At 49.0% G+C, this 22,828-nt stretch overlaps 1 protein-coding gene across 2 annotated transcripts in view; it reads left to right on the top strand.

The window, feature by feature from the left end:
- The window catches only part of ACER1 (alkaline ceramidase 1), a 33,362-nt gene extending 12,303 nt beyond the window's left edge, over window positions 1-21,059 (top strand). For both annotated transcript variants that reach the window (XM_063615947.1, XM_055238278.2), the window contains exons 2-6: window positions 14,542-14,656; window positions 14,751-14,892; window positions 17,210-17,347; window positions 19,796-19,933; window positions 20,200-21,059. In XM_063615947.1, the coding sequence (XP_063472017.1) occupies window positions 14,542-14,656; window positions 14,751-14,892; window positions 17,210-17,347; window positions 19,796-19,933; window positions 20,200-20,365 (699 nt within the window). In that variant the 3' untranslated portion in view covers window positions 20,366-21,059. The remainder of the gene's footprint in view (window positions 1-14,541; window positions 14,657-14,750; window positions 14,893-17,209; window positions 17,348-19,795; window positions 19,934-20,199) is intronic.
- Window positions 21,060-22,828: the final 1,769 nt, after the last annotated feature.

The raw sequence follows: 22,828 nt of genomic DNA, 5'->3' as shown, positions 1-22,828 counted from the left end.
AAGGGTTTGGAGGCAAAGGGAATAGCATATGTAAAGGTCTTTGTTGTTGTTCTTGTTGTTTTGAGGCGGAGTCTGGCTGTGTCACCCAGGCTGTAGTGCAGTGGCACGATCTCAGCTCACTGCAACCTCTGCCTCCCAGGTTCAAGCAATTCTCCTGCCTCAACCTCCTGAGTAGCTGGGATTACAGCACCTGCCACCGTGGCTGGCTAATTTTTTCTATTTTTAATAGAGACAGGGTTTCACCGTGTTGGTCAGTCTGGTCTCGAACTCCTGACCTTGAATGATCCACCTACCTCAGCCTCCCAAAGTGCTGGGATACCAGGTGTGAGCCACTGCACCCGGCCAAGGTCTTGAGGTGGAACAGCACAGCCTGGCAGGAAATAGTGAGCAGCTTGAAGTGGAGTCTGGGGGGAGTCTCCCCAGTCGATGAGGTAGAGACTGAAGGGTGAGAGAAAGGACTGGAAAGGTTTTCAGGGGCCAAATTGGGAATGTCAGGCTGAGGACTGTGTGCTCTGTCCTGAGAGCCCTGGGGAGCCATGGGGTGGCTTTTGAACAGAGGAGAGTCATGATGTGGGGTCAGCTGGGGCAACCGGTGGCATTTGGCAGATGGGCAGAGAGAGCCAGGAAGGGTCATCCAACAGGAACAGAGGTCAGTGGTGTGGGAGGGGCAGCTCGAGTAGGGAAGGGGAAGAGGTCCAGGTGTGGGCTCCCTCAGTTTGCTCCGGCTTGCATTGGCCTGGTGGCCTCCAGGTTCAGCCTTCTTTTGGGTTGATGACAACTTAGGAGAGTTTCTTTCTTTCTTTCCTTCCTTCCTTCCTTCTTTCCTTCCTTCCTTCCTTCCTTCCTTCCTTCCTTCCTTCCTTCCTTCCTTTCCTTCCCTTTCCCTTCCTTCCTTCCTTCCTTCCTTTCCTTCCCTTTCCCTCCCTCCCTCCCTCCCTCCCTTCCTTCCTTCCTTCCTTCCTTCCTTCCTTCCTTCCTTCCTTCTTTCCTTCCTTCCTTCCTTCCTTCTTTCCTTTCCTTCTTCTCTCTCTTTCTTTTTCTTTATTTTGTTTTCTTTTGAGATGGAATTTCGCTCTTGTTGCCCAGGCTAAAGTGCAACAGTGCAATCTCTGCCTCCCAGGTTCAAGAGATTCTCCTGCCTCAGCCTCCCAAGTAGCTGGAATTACAGGCATGCGCCACCACGCCTGGCTAATTTTGTATTTTTTTTTTTTTTTTTAGTAGAGACAGGGTTTCTCCATGTTGGTCAGATTGGTCTTAAACTCCCAACCTCAGGTGATCCGCCCACCTCGGCCTCCCAAAGTGCTGGGATTACAGGCGTGAGTCACTTCGCCTGGCAGAAAGTTTCAAATGGTGCAGGTGGAAGTTTCAAGGTCCCCCAGGTCCTGGAGGCAGTGAGTTATGATCACATCACTGCGTTCCAGCTTGGGCAACAGAGCGAGACCCTGTCTCTAAAAAAAAATTAAAAAGAGGCCAAGTGTGGTGGCTCATGCCTGTAATCCCAGCACTGTGGGAGGCCAAGGCGGGCAGATCACTTGAGGTCAGGAGTTCCAGACCAGCCTGGCCAACATGGTGAAACCCCATCTCTACAAAAAATACAAAAATAGCCAGGCGTGGTGGTGCACACCTATAATCCCAGCTACTTAGGAGGCTGAGGCAGGAGAATCACTTGAAGCCAGGAGGTGGAGATTGCAGTGAGCTGAGATCACACCACTGCACTCCAGCCTGGGTGACACAGCAAGACTTGGTCTCAAAAAATAAAAATAAAAAGAGAGAAATGAGATCAGAGTCGGGAGGGGGTGGAGGGGAGGTAGTCTGCAGTGCCACCATCTCCAACACTCTCCTCACCTCCTCTCCTGAGTCTCCTTGAGGCCTGCCTCTGCAGTGGGGTTCCAGTCCCAGCTCTCCCCTGAATGCTGTGTGACCCTGGAGGAGACCTGCCCCTCTCTGAGCTACATGTAATGGCAGGTCTCATGAGCTCTAAATTACACGTATGGATGTGAGATCCACTCATGCCTCCCTCTTCTGCTGTCCTTCTTATCAATATCCACAGCAAAAACAATTAATTACTGGATGCCTCTGGTGTGACAGGCCCTACCAAAAGCAAGATGGGAGGGCAGGAGAATGCTTCTCTGTATTAGTCCATTTTCACTCTGCTAATAAAGACTTATCTTTATGTCTGGGCAATTTGCAAAAGAGGAAAAAGAGACTGGGCAATTTATAAAAGAAAGAGTTTTAATGGACTTACAGTTCCACGTGGCTGGGAAGGCCTCACAATCATGGTGGAAGGCAAGGAGGAGCAAGTCACATCTTACGTGGATGGCAGCAGGCAAAGAGAGAGAGCTTGTGCAGGGAAACTCCCATTTTTTTGTTTTGCTTTTTGTTTGTTTGTTTTGAGACAGAGTTTTGCTCTTGTTGCCCAGGCTGGAGTGCAATGGTGTGATCTCCGCTCACCACAACCTCTGCCTCCCTGGTTCAAGCGATTCTCCTCCCTCAGCCTCCCAAGTAGCTGGGCTTACAGGTGTGCACCACCACACCTGGCTAATTTTTTGTGTTTTCAGTAGAGATGGGGTTTCTCCATGTTGGTCAGGCTGTTCTCGAACTCCCAACCTCAGGTGATCCACCCACCTTGGCCTCCCAAAGTGCTGGGATTATAGGGATGAGCCACCATGCCTGGCTGAAACTCCTGTTTTTAAAACCATGAGATCTCATGAGACTCATTCGAGGTCAGGAGAACGGAGCAAGACAGACCCACCCCCATAATTCAATCACCTCCCTCTGGGTTCCTTCCACAACACATGGGAATTGTGGGAGTTACAATTTAAGATGACATTTTGGTGGGGTCACAGCCAAACCATATCATTCTCCAAAGAAGAATCCTTTGCTTTCTTGTTGCTCTGTTTGCAAGGAGCTGAGTCTGGGGTTGAGGTTGCAGAGCCCAGACACTCAACGGTTGTGGCTACAGGAGAAGAAAACACCCAAGGAGTCAGCCCAGGTGTTGGGAGGCTTCGTGGAAAAGGGCACCCAGGGTTGGGTTTTGAAAGATGAATAGGAGTTTGCCAAGTGGGGTAAGAGTTCGGGGAAAGACAGCAGAAGAGAAGAAAAAGATGTGCTCGAGTCCTGGAAGTCAAACAGGAGCTGCTACATATTTCTGCTACATATTTTGTCTTTCATTTACATCCTTAGATCAAAAGCATCCTTTTAAATAGCTGCATAGTATTTCACTAGAATGTATTCAGCCCCATGCACCTGGGTGACAGTGTTACAGTTTCTATTTTATTTATTCATTTTTTATTGCAATTACAAATGACTTAGGGATGAATTTGTATATAAATCTCGTTGACCCAGGGAAGGCAGATGCCGTAAGTTGGATAATTACATGCATGAAACCAGTGATCTAGCTCAAGATACTCCCAGGAAAGATAGGTTCCTCTGGACCTCCTTTCTCCTTCGAAGAAAACAGGTGTTGGTGACCCTTCCCTGCAAGCATCCTGGGGCTGATGGAGGGGTTTGAGTTGTTGGGACAACAATTTCTTCTTTATTCAACAAGAATTGCGGGAGCACCAGGCTCTGTTCTAGGCTCTGAGGACACAGCAGTGATCCAAGCACCAAAACTCCCTGCCGGCCAGGTGCAGTGGCTCATGCCTGTCATCCCAGCACTTTGGGAGGCCATGGCGGGCGGATCACCTGAGGTTAGGAGTTCGAGACCAGCCTGGCCAACATGGTGAAACCCCGTCTCTACTAAAAATAATTTAAAAAATTAACCAGGTGTGGTGGCACGTGTCTGTAGTGCCAGCTGCTTGGGAGGCTGAGGCAGGAGAATTTCTTGAACCCAGGAGGCGGAGGTTGCAGTGAGCTGAGATTGCACCACTGCACTGCAGCCTGGGCAATAGAGTGAGACTCTGTCTCAAACAAAACAAAACAAAAACAAAAAACCCAGCAAACTCCTTGCCCTGGTGGGGCTGATGTTCTGGGGATGGAGAAACAGAAAATAAGCCAAAGTCAAGGCTACAAGATGCCAGGCAGTGGGACGTGCCAAGGAAGAAAAACTCAGGCATTCACTCTCTTTTTTAAAAAAGTGTATTTCGGCCAGATGCGGTGGCTCACACCTGTAATCCCAACACTTTGGGAGGCTGAGGCAGGTGGATCACTTGAGGCCAGGAATTCAAGACTAGTCTTGCCAACATGGCAAAGCCCCATGGCTACTAAAAATACAAATAAATAAATAAATAGACAAGCATGGTGATAGGCGCCTGTAATCCCAGCTACTCAGGTGGCTGAGGCAGGAGAATCGCTTGAACCCAAGAGGCGGAGGTTGCAGTGAGCCGAGATCACGCCACTGCACTCCAGCCTGGGCTACAAAGTGAGACTTGGTCTCAAAAAAAAAAAAAAAAAAAAAAAAGGGAAAGAAAATGTTCTGGAATTAGCTAGTGTGATGGTTGCACGCCTTATGAATATACTGAAACCCACTGAATTGCATAGTTTGAGTGAATTTTATAGTATGTGATTTATGTCTCGATTTTAAAAATAGGGATGTTAAAAAAAAAAAAAAACCCACAGCTCTCGGCACATCCTAAGCACTGAATAAATTGTAGCTATTCTTATTACAAGTGAATACAGCACCCAGAGATGTGAAAGTGACATTCATTAATTTTATTAGGTATTCATTCATTTCATTGAATAATTAGCACCAACTGTAATCCTCATAAAATCCTATGAAGTAGGTACAATTATGCTCCCCATTTTACAGATGGGGAAATCAAGGCTCAGAGAGGGTATATTTCTTTCTTAGGGCCACACAGTATGCAAATTACAATCGCACAAAAGTTGCAGCTTCTTAAAGAGCCTGGTCCTAGAGTCTCTCCCTTAACCATAGTGCTGTGAGACCACTTAATTACCGGTGATTAGGAATTAATTGTGTGCATTTTGGATGGCACAGTGGCTCACACCTATAATCCCAGCACTTTGGGAGGCTGAGGCGGGCAGATCACCTGAGGTCAGGAGTTCGAGACCAGCATGGCCAATATAGCGAAACCCCGTCTCTACTAAAAATACAAAAATTAGCCAGGTGTGGTGGTGCACACCTGTAGTCCCAGCTACTCAGGAGGCTGAGGCAGGATAATTGCTTGAACCTGGGAGGCAGAGGTTGCAGTGAGCTGAGATTGCGCCACTACAAGCCAGCCTGGGCGACAGAGTGAGATATATGCATTTTAATTCATGCAATTAAGTCTTGTGCTGTGGCCGGTGCACACTTCGTCCCTCCGACATTAGCAGGCATGTCTGGAATGAATGCAGGTGGCTCTCCTCAACTGGTGACACAGGCCAGGTGTGGGTGCTGGGAGGGAGTTTGAGCTTTGGCAATGAGGACGAAGAATGAGGAGATGTTGGAGATGTATTCAACAAACTTTTCTTTCTTTCCTTTTTTTTTTTTTTTTTGAGACGGAATCTCGCTCTGTCACGGGGGTTGGAGTGCAGTGGTGCGATCTCGGCTCACTGCAGCCCCCACGTTCAAGTGATTCTCCTGCTTCAGCCTCCTGAGTAGCTGGCACTACAGGCGTCCACCACCACACTGGCTAATTTTGTATTTTTAGTAAAGACAGCATTTCTCCATGTCGGTCAGGCTGGTCTTGAACTCCTGACCTCAAGTGATCTGCCCACCTCAGCCTTCTAAAGTGCTGGGATTACAGGCATGAGCCACTGCGCCCAGCCCCTTCTGTATTATTTACGTGCATTCTTTTCTACTAAGATGTATTGGGCGCCTACTGTGTGCCAGACAGTGTTCTAGATACAGGGTGGGGAGGGGGCAAAACACACAGAGCCCCCTGGTCCCGTGGCACTTAACTCTGTAGTCCTCACAGCAGCCTCTGGAAGTAGGAGCAGGAAAACCGGGCACAGGAGGTCCCCTGCTGTTCTGACTGTATACACCCCGAAAAGGCAGGGACTTTGTTTTCAGACACTGGTATGGTCCCTGAGCACATAGTAGGTACTCAAGGGATGCTTGGACAAATGAATGAATGAATGAATGAACGAACGAATAAAGGGAGGGAGGTGATGTCACCTGCTGGAGCTGGGACCAAGAATGTCCAGCTCACTTGTGTCCAGAGTTCAGGACTGGAGTGGCTTTGGATGGGATCCCAGACAGGTGTCTCCCCTGCCTGGCAGAGCCTGGGTGGGGTGAGAAGCAGGGAACGTGGGGGCTGAGCCCCGGAACGCAGGGAGGGAGATCCTGGCATCCGGGCAGTTTCTGATGTTACCGGAGACTCTGGAGCCGGTCGGGGCCCTCCATTATTCAGTATCTCCACCCACAGCTCTGTCCTCCTTCTGAGCGCTTAGGGATACTGTTGATAACTCCTGGCTGGACTCTGCTGGCCCCTAAGCTTGGAATAACGATACCCATAACAGGCCTGTTATTATTATTATCTCCTTCAACAATAGCAACAGCGGCAGCCCCAGCTATTTTTTGAGCTCATACCACATCCTGGGCAATGCACTTCTGCAATGCCTCATCTTGTGCATGGCCCGCATCAGCCTGCAAGGTACCATTGATGATGTGCCCTGCTTTTACTGATACTAGCAAAGAGAAACTAAGAGGCATTAGTCACAGGGCCAGGCAGCAGGGGAGCGCCCTCTTAATCACCACCACCCGTCTAGTCTTTCCACCTTTGTTTTCTTTTTTTTTTTTTTTTTTCTTTTAAAGTCGGAGAGAGATGAGTTAGGAATAATTTTATTTTTATTTTTTATTTATTTATTTATTTTGAAACGGAGTCTTGCTCTGTCGCCCAGGCTGGAGCGCAGTGGCGTGATCTCGGCTCACTGCAACCTCCGCCTCCTGGATTCACACCATTCTCCTGCCTCAGCCTCCCAAGTAGCTGGGACTACAGGCGCCCGCCGCCACGCTCGGCTAATGTTTTTTGTATTTTTTAGTAGAGATGGCGTTTCACCGTGTTAGCCAGGATGGTCTCGATCTCCTGACCTTGTGATCCGCCTGCCTCAGCCTCCCAAAGTGCTGGGATTATAGGCGTGAGCCACCACGCCTGGCCAAGATTAATTTTATAAGGCAAGGTTAAGAGTTTAGATTTTGGCCAGGTGCAGTGGCTCTCACCTGTAATCCCAGAACTTTGGGAGGCCAAGGCGGGTGGATCATGAGATCAGGAGATCGAGACCATCCTGGCTAACACGGTGAAACCCTGTCACTATTAAAAATACAAAAAAAAATTAGCCGGGCGTGGTGGCGGGCACCTGTAGTCCCAGCTACTTGGGAGGATGAGGCAGGAGAATGACGTGAACCCAGGAGGCGGAGCTTGTAGTGAGCCGAGATTGCACCACTGCACTCCAGCCTGGGCAACAGAGAGAACTCCATCTCAAAAAAAAAAAAAAAAAAGAGTTTAGATTTTATTTACAGGAGGCATGAACATGTTTGTTTGTTTGTTTGTTTATTTATTTATTTATTTATTTAGAGATAGAGTCTTGCTCTGTCGCCCAGGCTGGAGTGCAGTGGCACGATCTCGGCTCACTGCAAGCTCCACCTCCCGGGTTCACGCCATTCTCCTGCCTCAGCCTCCTGAGTAGCTGAGACTACAGGTGCCACCACACCCAGCTAATTTTTTTTTTTTTTTTTTTTTGTATTTTTAGTAGAGACGGTGTTTCACTGTGTTAGCCAGGATGGTCTCGATTTCCTGACCTCATGATCTGCCCACCTCAGCTTTCCAAAGTGCTGGAATTACAGGCATGAGCCACTGTGCCCGGTCTATTTTTTATTTTTTATTTATTTTTGGGGGACAGAGTCTCACTATGTCACCCAGGCTGGAATGCAATCGTGTGATCTCAGCTCACTGCAACCTCTGCCTCCCAGGTTCAAGCAATTCTCCTACCTCAGCCTCCTGAGTAGCTGGGATTACAGGCATGTGCCACCGCACCCGGATAATTTTGTATTTTTAGTAGAGATGGGGTTTCTCCATGTTGGCCAGGCTGGTCTTGAACTCCCAGCTTCAGGTGACCGGCCCACCTCGGCCTCCCAAAGTGCTGGGATTACAGGCGTGAGCTGTGATCCACGCCCGGCTAATGTTTTGTATTTTTTTTTTTTTTCATTAGGACGGGGTTTCACCATGTTAGCCAGGATGGTCTCGATCTCCTGACCTCATGATCCGCCCGCCTCAGCCTCCCAAAGTGCTGGTATTACAGGCGTGAGCCACCGCGCCCGGCCTGAACATGTTTTAAATGGAGATTTTTAGAGGCTGAGGTGAGTGGATCCGCTTTGTTCAGGAGTTCGAGACCAGCCTGGGCAATATGGTGAAATCCCGCGTCTACTAAAAATACAAAAATTAGCCAGACATGGTGGTGGGCGCCTGTAATCCCTGCTACTCGGGAGGCTGAGGCAGGGGAATCGCTTGAACCCGGGAGGCGGAGCTTGCAGTGAGCCAAGATTGCCCCACTGGACTCCAGCCTGGGTGATAGAGCAAGACTCTGTCTCAAAAACAAAAAAAACACAAAAACAAAACAAACAAAAAATAAAACAACAACAACAAAAAGTTGGAGAGAGATGAGTTATGGAAGGAATTTATAAGCCAAGTGTAAGAGTTTAGATTTTATTTATGGAAGGCCCAGACATGTTTTAATGGATGCTTTTGAATCTGGGAGACTGGTTGGGTCAGTATCTTCAGGCACGCGTGATATTCAAGGGCTGGTGTTTGGCTGGAGGCAGAGGGAACATTGTGTTTGTTTGGGAGTATGTGTGCATCAGCACAAATGGAGGTGACCGAGCTAGGGTCACAGGCTGAGAAGAGGCGCATGGAGGCATTGGCATGGCCCCTGTCCCATCTGTTCTTGGACCACTGAAGAGAAGGGCTTGCAGTCCAGAACTGTAGTCATAATCTATTTACTGACGTTGTCCATTTCATATCATTCGCTTGTTTTTCTTTCCACACCTGTCTTAGTTCAGTTTGTGTTGCTATAAAGGAATAACCGGGGCCGGGTGCGGTGGCTCATGCCTGTAATCCCAGCACTTTGGGAGGCCAAGTTGAGTAGATCATTTGAGGTCAGGAGTTCGAAAACAGCCTGGCCAACATGGTGAAACCCCGTCTATACTAAAAATACAAAAGTTAGCCGGGTGTGGTGGCAGGCACCTGTAGTCCCAGCTACTTGGGAGGCTGAGGCAGGAGAATCGCTTGAACCCGGGATGCGGAGGGTGCAGTGAACAGAGATTGCACCACTGCACTCCAGCCTGAATGACAGAGTGAGACTCTGTCTCAAAAAAAAAAAAAAAAAAGATGGGGAGGGAAAGAGACTTGTTTCTGAGCTCATGTGACACTTTCATGTTTTTCTTTTATTTGTATAAATTGAAGAAGTACAAGTGCAGTTTTGTTACATGTATGTATTGTGTGGTGGTGAAGTCTGACTTTTTTTTTTTTTTTTTGAGATGGAGTCTCGCTCTGTCGCCTGGGCTGGAGTGCAGTGGTGCGATCTCGGTGGTGCGAGCCCTGCCTCCCAGGTTCACACCATTCTCCTGCCTCAGCCTCCCAAGTAGCTGGGACTACAGGCACCTGCCATAATGCCCGGCTTTTTTTTTCTTTTTTTTTTTTTTTTTTTGTATATTTAGTAGAGATGGGGTTTCACCGTGTCAGCCAGGATGGTCTCGATCTCCTGACCTTGTGATCCCCTTCCCCTCCCCGCCCACCCCCCGAAGTCTGAGCTTTTAATGTATCCATCAATCAAAGAACACACATTGTATCCATTAAGTAATTTCTCATCCCTCACCCCCCTCCCACATTTCTGAGTCTCCAGTGTCTATTACTCCACACTCTATGTGCCTATGTACATATGATTTAGCTTCCACTTGAGAACCTGTGGTATTTGATTTTCTTTCTCTTTCTTTCTTTCTTTTTTTTTTTTTTTTTTGAGACAGAGTCTTCCACTGTTGCCCAGGCTGGAGTGCGGTGGTGTGATCTCGGCTGACTGCAAGCTTCACCTCCTGAGTTCACGCCATTCTCCTGCCTCAGCCTACCGAGTAGCCAGGACTACAGGCGCCCGCTACCACAACTGGCTAATTTTTTGTACTTTTAGTAGAGACGGGGTTTCACAGTGTTAGCCAGGATGGTCTCGATCTCCTGACCTTGTGATCCGCCTGCCTCAGCCTCCCAAAGTGTTGGGATTACAGGCGTGAGCCACCGCGCCTAGCATTTTTTTTTTCTTTTTTTGAGACAGAGTCTCACCCTGTCGCCCAGGCTGGAGTGCAATGGTGCGATCTCGGCTCATTGCAACCTCTGCCTCCTGGATTCAAGTGATTCTCCTGTCTCAGCCTCTGCAGTAGCTGGGATTACAGGCATGCACCACCACGCTTGACTAATTTTTTGTATCTTTAGTAGAGGCAAGGTTTCACCATGTTGGCCAGGCTGGTCTCGAACTCCTGGCCTCATGATCCACACACGTCCACCTCCCTAAGTGCCGGGATTACAGGTGCGAGCCACCGCACCCAGCCCGATATTTGATTTTCTGTTTCTGAGTTGTTTCCCTTAAGATAATGTCCTCCAGTTCCATCCATGTTGCCCCAAAGGCATTTCATTCTGTGTGTGTGTGTGTGTGTGTGTGTGTGTGTGTGAGACAGGGTTTCACTCTCTCACCCAGGTTGGAGTGAAGTGGCACAATCACAGCTCCTGCAGCCTCCAACTCCTGTGCTCAAGTAATCTTTCCTCCTCAGCCACTTGAGTAGTTAAGACTACAGGCACATGCCACCATGTTTGGCTAATTTTCTAAATTTATTTTTTATGGAAGTGGGGTTTCACTATGTTGCCCAGGCTGGTTCCGAACTCTTGGCCTCAGGCAGTTCTCCTGCCTCAGCCTCCCAAATTGCTGGAATCACAGGCATGAACCATCACACCTGGCCTATTTCATTCTTTTTCCTTTTTTCTTCTTTTGAGATGGAGTCTCGTTCTCTCACCCAGGCTGGAGTGCATTGCAACAGTCTCAGCTCACTGCAACCTCTGTCTCCCGAATTCAAGTGATTCTCCTGCCTCAGCCTCCGAGTAGCTGGAGTCACAGGCACACACCACCATGCCCGGCTAATTTTTGTATTTTTTGTAGAGATGGGGTTTCACCATGTTGGCCAGGCTGGTCTCGAATTCCTGACTTCACGTGATTTGCCTGTCTCAACCTCCCCAAGTGCTGGGATTACAGGTGTGAGCCACCACACCTGGGCTCATTCTTTTTTTAATGGCTAAATGGTATTCCAGGCCAGGTGTGGTGGCTCATGCTTGTAATCCTAGCACTTTGGGAGGCCAAGGCGGGTGGATCGCTTGAGTCCCTGGAGTTAGAGACCAGCCTGGGCCACATGGCCAAATCCCATCTATACCAAAAATACAAAAATTAGGCTGGGCGCGGTGGCTCACGCCTGTAATCCCAGCACTTTGGGAAGCCAAGGAGGGTGGATCACAAGGTCAAGAGATCAAGACCATCCTGACTAACACAGTGAAACCCCACATCTACTAAAAATACAAAAAATCAGCTGGGCATGGCGGCGTGCACCTGTAGTCCCAGCTGCTGGGGAGGCTGAGTCAGGAGAATGGCATGAACCCAGGAGGTGGAGCTTGCAGTGAGCCGAGATGGTGTCACTGCACTTCAGCCTGGGCGACAAAGCAAGACTCCGTCTCAAAAAACAAAACAAAACAAAACAAAACAAAACAAAACAAAAATTAGCTGGGCATGGTGGTGCATGCTTGTAGTCCCAGCTACTTGGGGGGCTGAGGTGGGAGGATTACTTGAGCCTGAGATGTTGAAGCTGCAGTGACCCATGATCATGTCACTGCAATCCAGCCTCGGCAACAGAGAGAGACCCTGTCTCAATAAATAATAAATAAATAAGGCCGAGCGTGGTGGCTCACGCCTGTAATCCCAACACTTTGGGAGGCTGAGGCGGGTGGATCATGAGGTCAGGAGATTGAGACCATGGTGAAACCCCGTCTCTACTAAAACTACAAAAAAAAAATTAGCCAGGCGTGGTGGCGGGTGCCTGTAGTCCCAGCTACTCGGGAGGCTGAGGCAGGAGAATGGCGTGAACCCAGTGGCGGAGCTTGCAGTGAGCTGAGATCGCGCCACTGCACTCCAGTCTGGGTGACAGAGCAAGACTCCATCTCAAGATAAAATAAAATAAAATAAATAAAATAAAATAATAAAAAAATAAAATTCCATTGTGTATATATACCACATCTTCTTTATCCAATCATTGGGTTGATTTCATATCTTTGCCTGTGTGAATAGTGGGGCAATAAACATATGAATGCAGGTATATTTTAGTCTAATGATTTCATTTCCTTTGGGTAGATACCCAGTAGCGGGATTGCTGGATCAAATGTTAGTCCTAATTTTAGTTCTTTGAGAATTCTGCATACTGTTTTCCATAGAGGTTGTACCAATTTACATTTCCACCCATATTATATAAGTATTTGTCATATGAGAGACTTGCTGCGGCTCAGACATATCAGGGAGAGACTCTGTGGGGAGTCAAAGTCTGGCATCAGCACGTCAGGGTCTTGAGCCATTTAATTTTGGGTGCAAATGGTCTTGTGACCTTTTTTTTTTTTTTTTTGAGATGAAGTCTCAGTCTGTTGGCCAGGCTGGAGTGCAATGGCATGATCTCAGCTCACTACAACCTCCGCCTCCCAAGTTCAAGCAATTCTCCCACCTCAGTCTCCCAAGTAGCTGGGATTACAGGCACCCACCACTACACCCAGCTATTTTTTTGTATTTTAGTAGAGATGGTATTTCACCATGTTGCCTAGGCTGGTCTCAAACTCCTGACCTCAAGTGATTTGCCTGCCTCAGCCTCCCAAAGTGTTAGGATTACAGGTGTGATCCACTGCACCTGGCCAATTTTTGTATTGTTTTACATTATTGTGAAATATATATTCACATATTTTATATATATATATATTCATATTCACAATATATATTCACATACTGTTTTGTAGAATTTCACTGTTTTTTGGGCTGGCCTTGAACTCCTGACCTCAGGTGATCTACCTGCCTCAGCCTCCCAAAGTGCTGGGATTACAGGTGTGAGCCACCACACCCGGCCATCACCTGAAGTTTCATTCACTCATGTGTCTGATGACTGTATGGGGAAGAATTGAACCACTGGCCCTCCTCTGGCATCTCTCTCCATCTCAGTGTGGTCTCTACACATGGTTTCTCCAGCATGGTGGCTTCAAGGGTAGCCAGTCTTCTTGTGTGGTGGCCTAGGGTCTGGACGTCTTGTCCTATGAGATAGAAAAGGTGGAAGCCACAGTTCCTTTTATGACCTAACCTCAGAAGTCACACAGTATCATTTCTGCTTCATGCTGTTTGTCAAAAAGGCACTGCATCGTCTTTCCTTGTCTGCAAGGGCAAGGTCAACTCATGACGTCCATGGCCATATTTCAGCCCACAGGAAGAGGAAAGGGGGCAAGCTTTCCTTAAGTGGTTTTTGAAAGGACTGACTTGGAAGTAGTAGATGTCATTTACATTCTTATCTCATTGGCCAGAGCAGGTCACAAGGCCACAGTGAGCTGCAGTGAAGGCTGGGAAATGTAGTCTTTCATTGGGTAAGCTGTGTGCCCAGTTCAAACTTGAGAGAGACTATTTTTATAGGAAAAAGGGCCTGGTGCAGTGGTTCATACCTATAATCGCAACACTTTAGGCTGTGGTGGGAGGATCACTTGAGGCTGGGAGCTTGCAACCAGACTGGGTGACATAGTGAGACCCCTTCTCTACAAAAAATAAAAGAAAATTAGCCAGGTGGGGTGGTGGGCACCTGTAGTCCCAGCTACTCAGGAAGCTGAGGCAGGAGGATCCTCTGAGCTCAGCTGATTGAGGCTGCAATGAGCCATGATCACACCACTGCACTCCAGCCTGGCAGCAGACAGCAAGATCCTGACTGTAAAATAAATAAATAGAAAAAGTAAAAGAGAAGAAGGAGAATATATACGGAGTTTAGTGGATAGTCTTTGCCACACTCACTGAATGAATGAATGAACCAATAATGGATTGAGAAATTGATCTATGGATGACCAGCTGATGGTCAAGATCAGCTGAAAAGTGGCTAGGTGTGGTGGCTCACACCTGTAATCCCACCACTTTGGGGAAGCCAAGGTGGATGGATCACCTGAGGTCAGGAGTTCAAGAGCAGCCTGGCCAACATGGTGAAACCCTGTCTCTACCAAAAGTATAAAAAATTAGCTGGGCGTGGTGGTGCGTGCCTTTAATCCCAGCTACTCGGGAGTCTGAGACAGGAGAATTGCTTGAACCTGGGAGGTGGAGGTTGCAGTGAGCTGAGATGGCACCACTGTGCTCCAGCCTGAGTGACAGAGCAAGACTCCAAGACTCCATCTAAAAAAAAAAAAAAAAGGGTCGGCTGAAAGGTTGACAGGAGGTGAGTGACTGACAAATCCTGGGTTGATGAATTGCCTGAAATGCAGCAGGTAACGGACTGGCTGGTGACTGAGTGTCTGGACAGAGGGCAGCCTCCTCTGTCTCCCCTATCTGACAAGCTCCTCCCTATGGCTCTCTCTGCTCCAGTTCTCCAATATCCCCTTCTTCATCTTCGGGCCACTGATGATGCTCCTGATGCACCCCTATGCCCAGAAGCGCTCCCGCTACATCTACGTTGTCTGGGTCCTCTTCATGATCATAGGTAGGGAGGTGTGGTTCAGGTCTGTGACAGTTGGGAGGCAGTGGGGGTTTAGAAGGTGGCGGCCCCCACTGACAGCCTGCCCTTGCCGCTGCAGGCCTGTTCTCCATGTATTTCCACATGACGCTCAGCTTCCTGGGCCAGCTGCTGGACGAGATCGCCATCCTGTGGCTCCTGGGCAGTGGCTATAGCATATGGATGCCCTGCTGCTATTTCCCCTCCTTCCTGGGGGGCAACAGGTGGGTCAGGGGCTGGCCATCTAGACAGGGTGGGGTCTGAGTCTTCAGTTGACTCTGCCTGAGCTCACCTGAGTCCCCTGGGTCCCCACCCTTGACCCCTTTTGGGGCCCTTGGAATTCCTCCCCTGATCACTTCGGGTTCTCTCCTGACCCTGCCTGACTCACTTGGGCTTCTGGAGACCCCTCCCCTGAGCTTACCTGGTTTCTTGGAATCCCTCCCTTGATCCTACTTTGATAACCTGGGACTTCCTCCAGAATCTGTTGCAGCCAAAAGGAGTTCCAGGACCTCGTGTCTACGCTTACCTGGGCCCGAGGGACTCCTCTCTGAGTCTCTCACCTGGGGTTCCTGGCATCTTTCATCTGATCTTCTTAGACCCCCTGGGTCCCTCTCTTGATCTAATTGATCCCCACTGCCACCCTTGACCCCTGTGAAATAATCTCCTTCCCCTCCTCCTCCTCCTTCTCCTTCTCCTTCTCCTTCTTCTTCTCCTCCTTTTCCTTCTTCTCCCCCTCCCCTTCCCCCTCTTTCTCCTTCTCCTCCTTCTTCTTCTTCTCCGCCTCCTCCTCCTCCTTCTTCTTTTTTTTCCTCCTCCTCCTCCTCCTTCTTCTTCCTTTTTGAGACAGAGTGTCACTCTGTCACCCACGCCGGAGTGCAGTGGTGCCATCTCTGCTCACTGCAGCCTCTGCCTTCAGGATTCAAGCGATCCTCCTGCCTCAGCCTCCCAAGTAGCTGGGATTACAGGCACCTGCCACCACACCCGGCTAATTTTTGTATTGTTAGTAGAGACGGTTTCACCATGTTGGCCAGGCTGGTCTCGAACTCCTGATCTCAAGTGATCCACCTGCCTTGGCCTCCCAAAGTGCTGGGATTACAGGCATGTGAAATTCTCTTCTAACCCAGCTTAACCCACCTGAGCCCTCCAGGACCCCCTCAACCCACCCTGTCATCCTCTGGGAACCCTGTCATCTTTCCTTAATCCCTGCTGGGTCCTGGAGAGCCACTGTCTGACGTCTCTTAAATTCACCTGGACCAGGGATCCCTCCTCTCAGCCCTACTTGGCTCCCCTGAACTTGCCTGACCTCACCTGGGCCCTGGAAACCATCACGCTCTCCCAGGCCCCCTGGGACCCTCTTCTTATCCTACTCAGTCCTCCCTGGGATCCCCCTTTAGACGCTGCCCGGGTTCACCTGGGCTCCCTGAGACTCTGCTGAGTCCACCTGGGAGCCTCAGGACCTTCTTCTCCTTCTCCTTTTTTTTTTTTTTTTTTAGATGAAGTCTCGCTGTGTCCCCCAGGCTGGAGTGTAGTGGTGCAATCTTAGCTCGCTGCAACCTCCAATTCCCAGGCTCAAGCGATTCCTGTCTCAGCCTCTTTAGTAGCTGAGATTACAGGCATGTGCCACCACATCCAGCTAATTTTTTGTATTTTTGGTAGAGACAGGGTTTTGCCATGTTGCCCAGGCTGGTCTCGAACTCCTGAGCTCAAGCAATCCTCCCACCTTAGCCTCCCAAAGTGCTGCGATTACAGTCATGAGCCACCGTGCCTGGCTAGGACCCTTTTTCTTGTTGTCGTTTTTGAGACAGAATCTCCCTCTGTCACCCAGGCTGGAGTGCCGTGGCATGATCTTGGCCCACTGAAACCTCTGCCTCCTGGGTTCAAGCAATTCTCATGCCTCAGCCTCCTGAGTAGCTGGGATTACAGGCATCTGCCACCACACCTGGCTAAATTTTGTAATTTTTGGTAGAAATGGGGTTTCACTAGGGCCAGGTGCAGTGGCTTACGCCTGTAATCCTAGCACTTTGGGAGGCTGAGGCTGGCGGATCACGAGGTCAGGAGATCGAGACCATCCTGGCTAACATGGTGAAACCCTGTCTCTACTAAAAATATAAAAAATGAGCCTGGCTTGGTGGCAGGCACCTGTAGTCCCAGCTACTCAGGAGGCTGAGGCAGGAGAATGGCTTGAACCCAGGAGGCGGAGCTTGCAGTGAGCTGAGATCGCGCCACTGCACTCCAGCCTGGGCGACAGAGCGAGACTCCGTCTCAAAAAAAAGAAAGAAAGAAATGGGGTTTCACCATGTTGGCCAGGCTGATCTCGAACTCCTGACCTCAGGTGATCCGCCCACCTCAGCCTCCCAAAGTGCTGGAATTACAGACATGAGCCACTGTGCCTTGCCTGGCTAGGACCCTTTTCTGAGCCTATCTGGGCTCCCCAGAATCCTGTCCTTTCCTCACCCACCTGGGCCACGAGATCTCCAAGTGACCTTGCCTATAATCCCAGGACCTCCCTTCCCGCCTACAGCTGAGGCCCTTCCTCCCCAGGTCCCAGTTCATCCGCCTGGTCTTCATCACCACTGTGGTCAGCACCCTCCTGTCCTTCCTGCGGCCCACGGTCAATGCCTACGCCCTCAACAGCATTGCCCTGCACATTCTCTACATCGTGTGGCAGGAGTACAGGAAGTGAGTGAAGACTGCAGGTGCCCCGGCAGGAGGCTCCCATCCCCCTCCTAGCACCCCTGACTCCAGGCTCGCGGAGGGGATGTCCCTTCTCCAAGATCACCCACTAACAAATGGCCCTGCCAGGATTTGAACCTGACTGACTGCAGAGCTTGTCTTTTTTTTTTTTTTTTTCCCTTGAGATGGAGCCTTGCTCTGTCGCCCAGGCTGGAGTGCAGGGGCGTGATCTTGGCTCACTGCAACCTCTACCTCCCAGGCTCAAGCAATCCTCCCACTCCAGCCTCCCAAGTAGCTGGGACTAGAGGCATATGCCATCACGCCAGGATAATTTTTGTATTTTTCTTTGTAGAAACAGGGTTTCGTCATGTTGCCCAATCTGGTCTTGAACTCCTGGGCTCAAGTGATCCACCCACCTCAGCCTCCCAAAGTGCTGGTATTACAGGCGTGAGCCACTGCATCCACCCTACACTATCCTTATATTTATTTATTTATTTATTTATTTATTTATTTATTTATTTATTTTTGAGACAGAGTCTCACTCTGTCTTCCAGGCTGGAATGCAGTGGTGTAATCTCAGCTCACTGCAAACTCCGCCTCCTGGGTTCAAGCGATTCTCCTGCCTCAGCCTCCCGAGCAGCTGGGATTACAGGTGTACGCCACCATGCTCGGATAATTTTTGTATTTTTAGTAGAGACGGACTTTCGTCATGTTGGCCAGGCTGGTCTCAAACTCCTGACCTCAGATGATCCGCCCACCTCGGCCTCCCAAAGTGTTGAGATTACAGGCGTGAGCCACTGTGCCCAGCAGAGCTTGTCCTTTTTATGATGAAACCCAGAAACAGATGAAACCCAGAGAAAATAGCCCCACAAACATCTCCACGCCCACTAACCAGCCACAACAACCACCCACATTTTGTCAATCTGTCACATATTTCTCCCAGATTTCATACAATTTCACCCCTAATTTTTTTTATAATTTAACTCTCCTGATTACAAAAAATATATTATTCTTGCCAGGCGTGATGGCTCAAGCCTGTAATCCCAGCACTTTGGGAGGTTGAGGCACACATACCTCTACCCCAAAACATACAAGCACCAAAGGGCTTGTTGGTTAAGAATAAAGATTATGCAGTCAGAAAAATTTGGTTTAGATCCCAGCTCTGCCACTTACCAGCTGTGTAACCATGGGGTGGGGTGGGGCATAGAGTAATCCCTGTGCCTCAGTTTACTCCTCTACAAAATTCTTGTGAGGACTGAGTTAATATCTTTTTTTTTTTTTTTGAGACGGAGTCTCGCTCTTGTCGCCCAGGCTGGAGCACAATGGTGCGATACCGGCTCACTGCAATCTCCACCTCCTGGGTTCAAGCGACTCTTCTGCCTCAGCCTCCTGAGTAGCTGAAATTACAGATGCGCGCCAACATGCCCGGATAATTTTTGTATTTTTAGTAGAGACGGAGTTTCGCTATGTTGGCCAGGCTGGTCTCGAACTCCTAGCCTCAGGTGATCTGCCCGCCTCGGCCTCCCAAAGTGCTGAGATTACAGGCTTGAGCTGCCGTGCCCGGCCGACTGAGTCAATATTCGAAGGTGTTTTATTTATTATTATTACTTATTTATTTTTATTCATTTTTTATTTTATGTATTTATTTATTTAAGATGGAGTCTTGCTCTGTCACCCAGGCTGGAGTGCAGTGGCGCAATCCCGGTTCATTGCAACCTCCACCTCTTGGGTTCAAGTGATTCTCCTGTCAGCCTCCCAAGTAGCTGGGATTACAGGTGGCTACCACCACGGCCGGCTAATTTTTTTTGTATTTTTAGTAGAGTCAGAGTTTCACCATGTTGGCCAAGCTGGTCTCAAACTTCTGGCCTGAAGTGATTCACCTGCCTTGGCCTCCCAAATTGCTGGGATTACAGGTGTGAGCCATCACGCCTGGCCTATTATTGTTTTTTAAGACAGGGTCTTACTCTGTCACCCAGGCTGGAGTGCAGTGGCGCAATCACGGCTCACTGCAGCCTTGCACTCCTGGGCTCTAATGATCCTCCTGCCTCAGCCTCCCGAGTAACCGGAACTGCAGGCATGCGCCACCATGCCTGGCTAATTTTAACATTTTTTTTTTTTTTTTGTAGAGATGGGGTCTTGCTGTTTTGCCCAGGCTGGTCTTAAACTCCAGGGCTCAAGCGATCCTCCCAACCTCAGCCTCCCAAAGTGCTGGGATTACAGGCATGAGATACTGTGCCTGGCTTGAAGGCCATTTGGAACTGCACCTGGTGTGCTGGAAATGCTCAGTGTTAGTTCTAAGCACGAGATTGGGCCCCCTCTGCTTGCACCCTCAATTCCTGCTGTTTCCCTTCTCCCAGCCTCTGAGCCTCATCACTGTGGAAAGAGGAATTTCCCATGAGCCCCCTCAGGTGCTGCTCTCTGAGCCAGCCCCTGGTCCCCCTCTCCCCTCTCTAGGACCAGCAATAAGGAGCTTCGGCACCTGATTGAGGTCTCCGTGGTTTTATGGGCTGTTGCTCTGACCAGCTGGATCAGTGACCGTCTGCTTTGCAGCTTCTGGCAGAGGATTCACTTCTTCTATCTGCACAGCATCTGGTAAGTGTGTGTTCTGAGGCTGTGGGGCGCCCAGAGTCAGAGAATCTTAGATACCAGAGCTCAGAGTAGGAGCCTGGGGGCTGGGGGTGGAGAAGCAGAGAGAGGAGAGCCAGATACTGTGACCTGGCGGTAGGGGAAGGCTGCAGTCAGGGGGCCAGACCCAGAAGGCTCCCTTGGATGGTCAAGATCCATGAGAAATAAAAAGAGGGCCGGCGTGAGGCTGTGGGTATCTTGTGCCCCCACCACCTTCGCTCTGCATTCCACAGGCATGTGCTCATCAGCATCACCTTCCCTTATGGCATGGTCACCATGGCCTTGATGGATGCCAACTATGAGATGCCAGGTGAAGCCCTCAAAGTCCGTTACTGGCCTCGGGACAGTTGGCCCGTGGGGCTGCCCTATGTGGAAATCCGGGGTGACAAGGACTGCTGAGACCTGCCAGCCTCTTGACTATCCAACCACCCGACGACTTGCCTGTGTCTTGAGAAGGGAGCCCCGGTCAGGACTCGCACCTGAGGGACACTCCTGGTTCCTTCCTCCGTTTCCCCTTCCGTGTCCTCCTTGTCCTGCGCTGCCCTGCCTTGAGGCAGATGATGGACTTTGTGACATCTCTGAGCAGCAGCCTGATGACTGTGGGGGGCTGTCTCACGCATCTCCCCTCCATGACCCCCCCATCCTCTTTCATTTCCTCCTCTGTGTCCACAGCCTCCCAGTGACCATTGTCACATGAGCTGGTGGGACTGAGTCACCAGGTACTGGGGTGACTGAAGGATGTGGCATCTAAATATTAGCTTCTAGGCTGGGCACGGTGACTCATGCCTATAATCCCAGCACTTTGGGAGGCCGAGGTGGGTGGATCACCTGAGGTCAGAAGTTCAAGACTAGCCTGGCCAACATGGCAAAACCCCGCCTCTACTAAAAATACAACAATTAGCCGGGTGTGGTGGTGCACGCCTGTAATCTCAGCTACTTGGGAGGCTGAGGCTGGAGAATCGCTTGAACCCAGGAGACGGAGTTCACAGTGAGCTGAGATCACGCCATTGCACTCCAGCCTGGGCGACCAGAGAGACTCTGTCTCAAAAAATAATAAATAAATAAATAAATAAATAAATAAATATTAGCTTCTAAATATTGGTGGTCACTACCAGACTCCCTCATCTGTCTTTGGCCACGGCAATATCCCTGGTTCTTGGGGGACACCCCAGAGAATGAATATGACTTCCAGGCACCTCATTCTACATCCACATGTGCATGTGGAGATGTTACACGCAGACCCACTCACCTCTTCCCATGGACTTATGAGGTCCTCGGGTTCACAGCTGAGGACAGCAGAGTCCCAGACTGGGCAATCTGGGTGCTTTGGGGGGCATGTGGACATGAGAGAGGAGCGAGGGTGGCCAGGATAGTCTCTAAAGCAGTGGTGGAGTGGTGGGGAAGGGTGGTTTTCATGGTGGTTAAGAGCACGGGGCTTGGAGTCAGGCAGACCTAAGTTAGAATTCCTGCTCCACCATTTTCTAGTTGTACATTTCTTGGGGAAGTGATTTTTCCTGCCACAGAAGCTCAAGGACATTGTCTGTAAAACAGAAATAATATTCCTTGTCTTGTGGGGGTTTTTGTGTGGTTAAAACAAATGAATGTTTGTGAAGTCGTTAGCATAGAGTTTGACAAACATCCAGCCACCCACTCATCCTTTAATTCATCTGCCCCATAATTTATTCATCCATTCATTCATTCATCTACCATTAATTTATTCATTCATCCATCCACCCAGCCTTTAATTCATCTACCCATTAATTTATTCCTCTATCCATTCATCATCCACCCATCCTTTGATTCAACCATCCATTAATTTATCCATCTATCCATCCACCTACCCATCCTTTATCTACCCATTAGTTTATCCATCTTCCTATCTTTTAATTCATCCACACATTAATTTCTCCATCCTTCCATCCACCCATTAATCCACCCATCCATTACTTTATCCATTCATCCAGCCACCATTAATTTATCCATTCTTTAATTCACCCATCCGTTACTTTAGCCATTCATCCAGCCACCATTAAATTTATCCATCTGTCCACCCATTCATCTATTGAAATCTCCATTGAACTATCCATCTATTCATCCTTTAATTTGCCCATCCAGTAATTTATCCAACCATTCTGCCTTTCATCTATTATCTATCCTTTAACCACCTATTCATTCATTAATGTATCTATCCATCCATTGAATCATCCATCAAACTATCTATTCATCCATCCATCCATTATCAATTATTCATCATCATCCATCATTTATTATCCTTTCATTCATCCACCTATTAAGCCATTTATCCATTAATTTACCCAATTATTTATCCATCACCTTACCCTACATCCATCCATCCATCCATCCATTCGCCCACATTTAGCCATTCATTTGTCCATTCATTTATCCATCCAAATCATTCAACCATCCTTTCATTCATCTACTTTTCAACTACTCATTCATTCACCCATTCAACACACGTACATATATTGGGCTCCTGCTATATATCAGATGCTAGCCTCTGGGGATCCAAGACAACAAAGACATACAACATCCTTGCCCTAATGAAGGATATAGATATTAAACAAATAAAAAGACACACACACAAAGCACTTCCAGACATTGATGGGCGCTAAAAAAGATAAAATATAATAGTATTCTGGAAGATGATGGTTGTGGGAGCAGCATTATCACATGGGTGGTCCAGGGAGTGCACGTTGCAGTTGAGCCCTCAATGACAAGAGGGAACCAACGATACCAAAAGCCAGGGCAAGGCCATTCTGGACAGAGGGAATGGCTGTGTGAAACCCCTGGGATGGGAATGAGCTTGCAAGCTGGAGCAACAGCAAAGACTGTTGGCCAGGC

Source organism: Symphalangus syndactylus, chromosome 13 (genome assembly GCF_028878055.3).
Source record: "Symphalangus syndactylus isolate Jambi chromosome 13, NHGRI_mSymSyn1-v2.1_pri, whole genome shotgun sequence".
NCBI classification, from domain to species: Eukaryota; Metazoa; Chordata; class Mammalia; order Primates; family Hylobatidae; genus Symphalangus; species Symphalangus syndactylus.
This window is presented reverse-complemented; position numbering and strand designations above follow the sequence as displayed.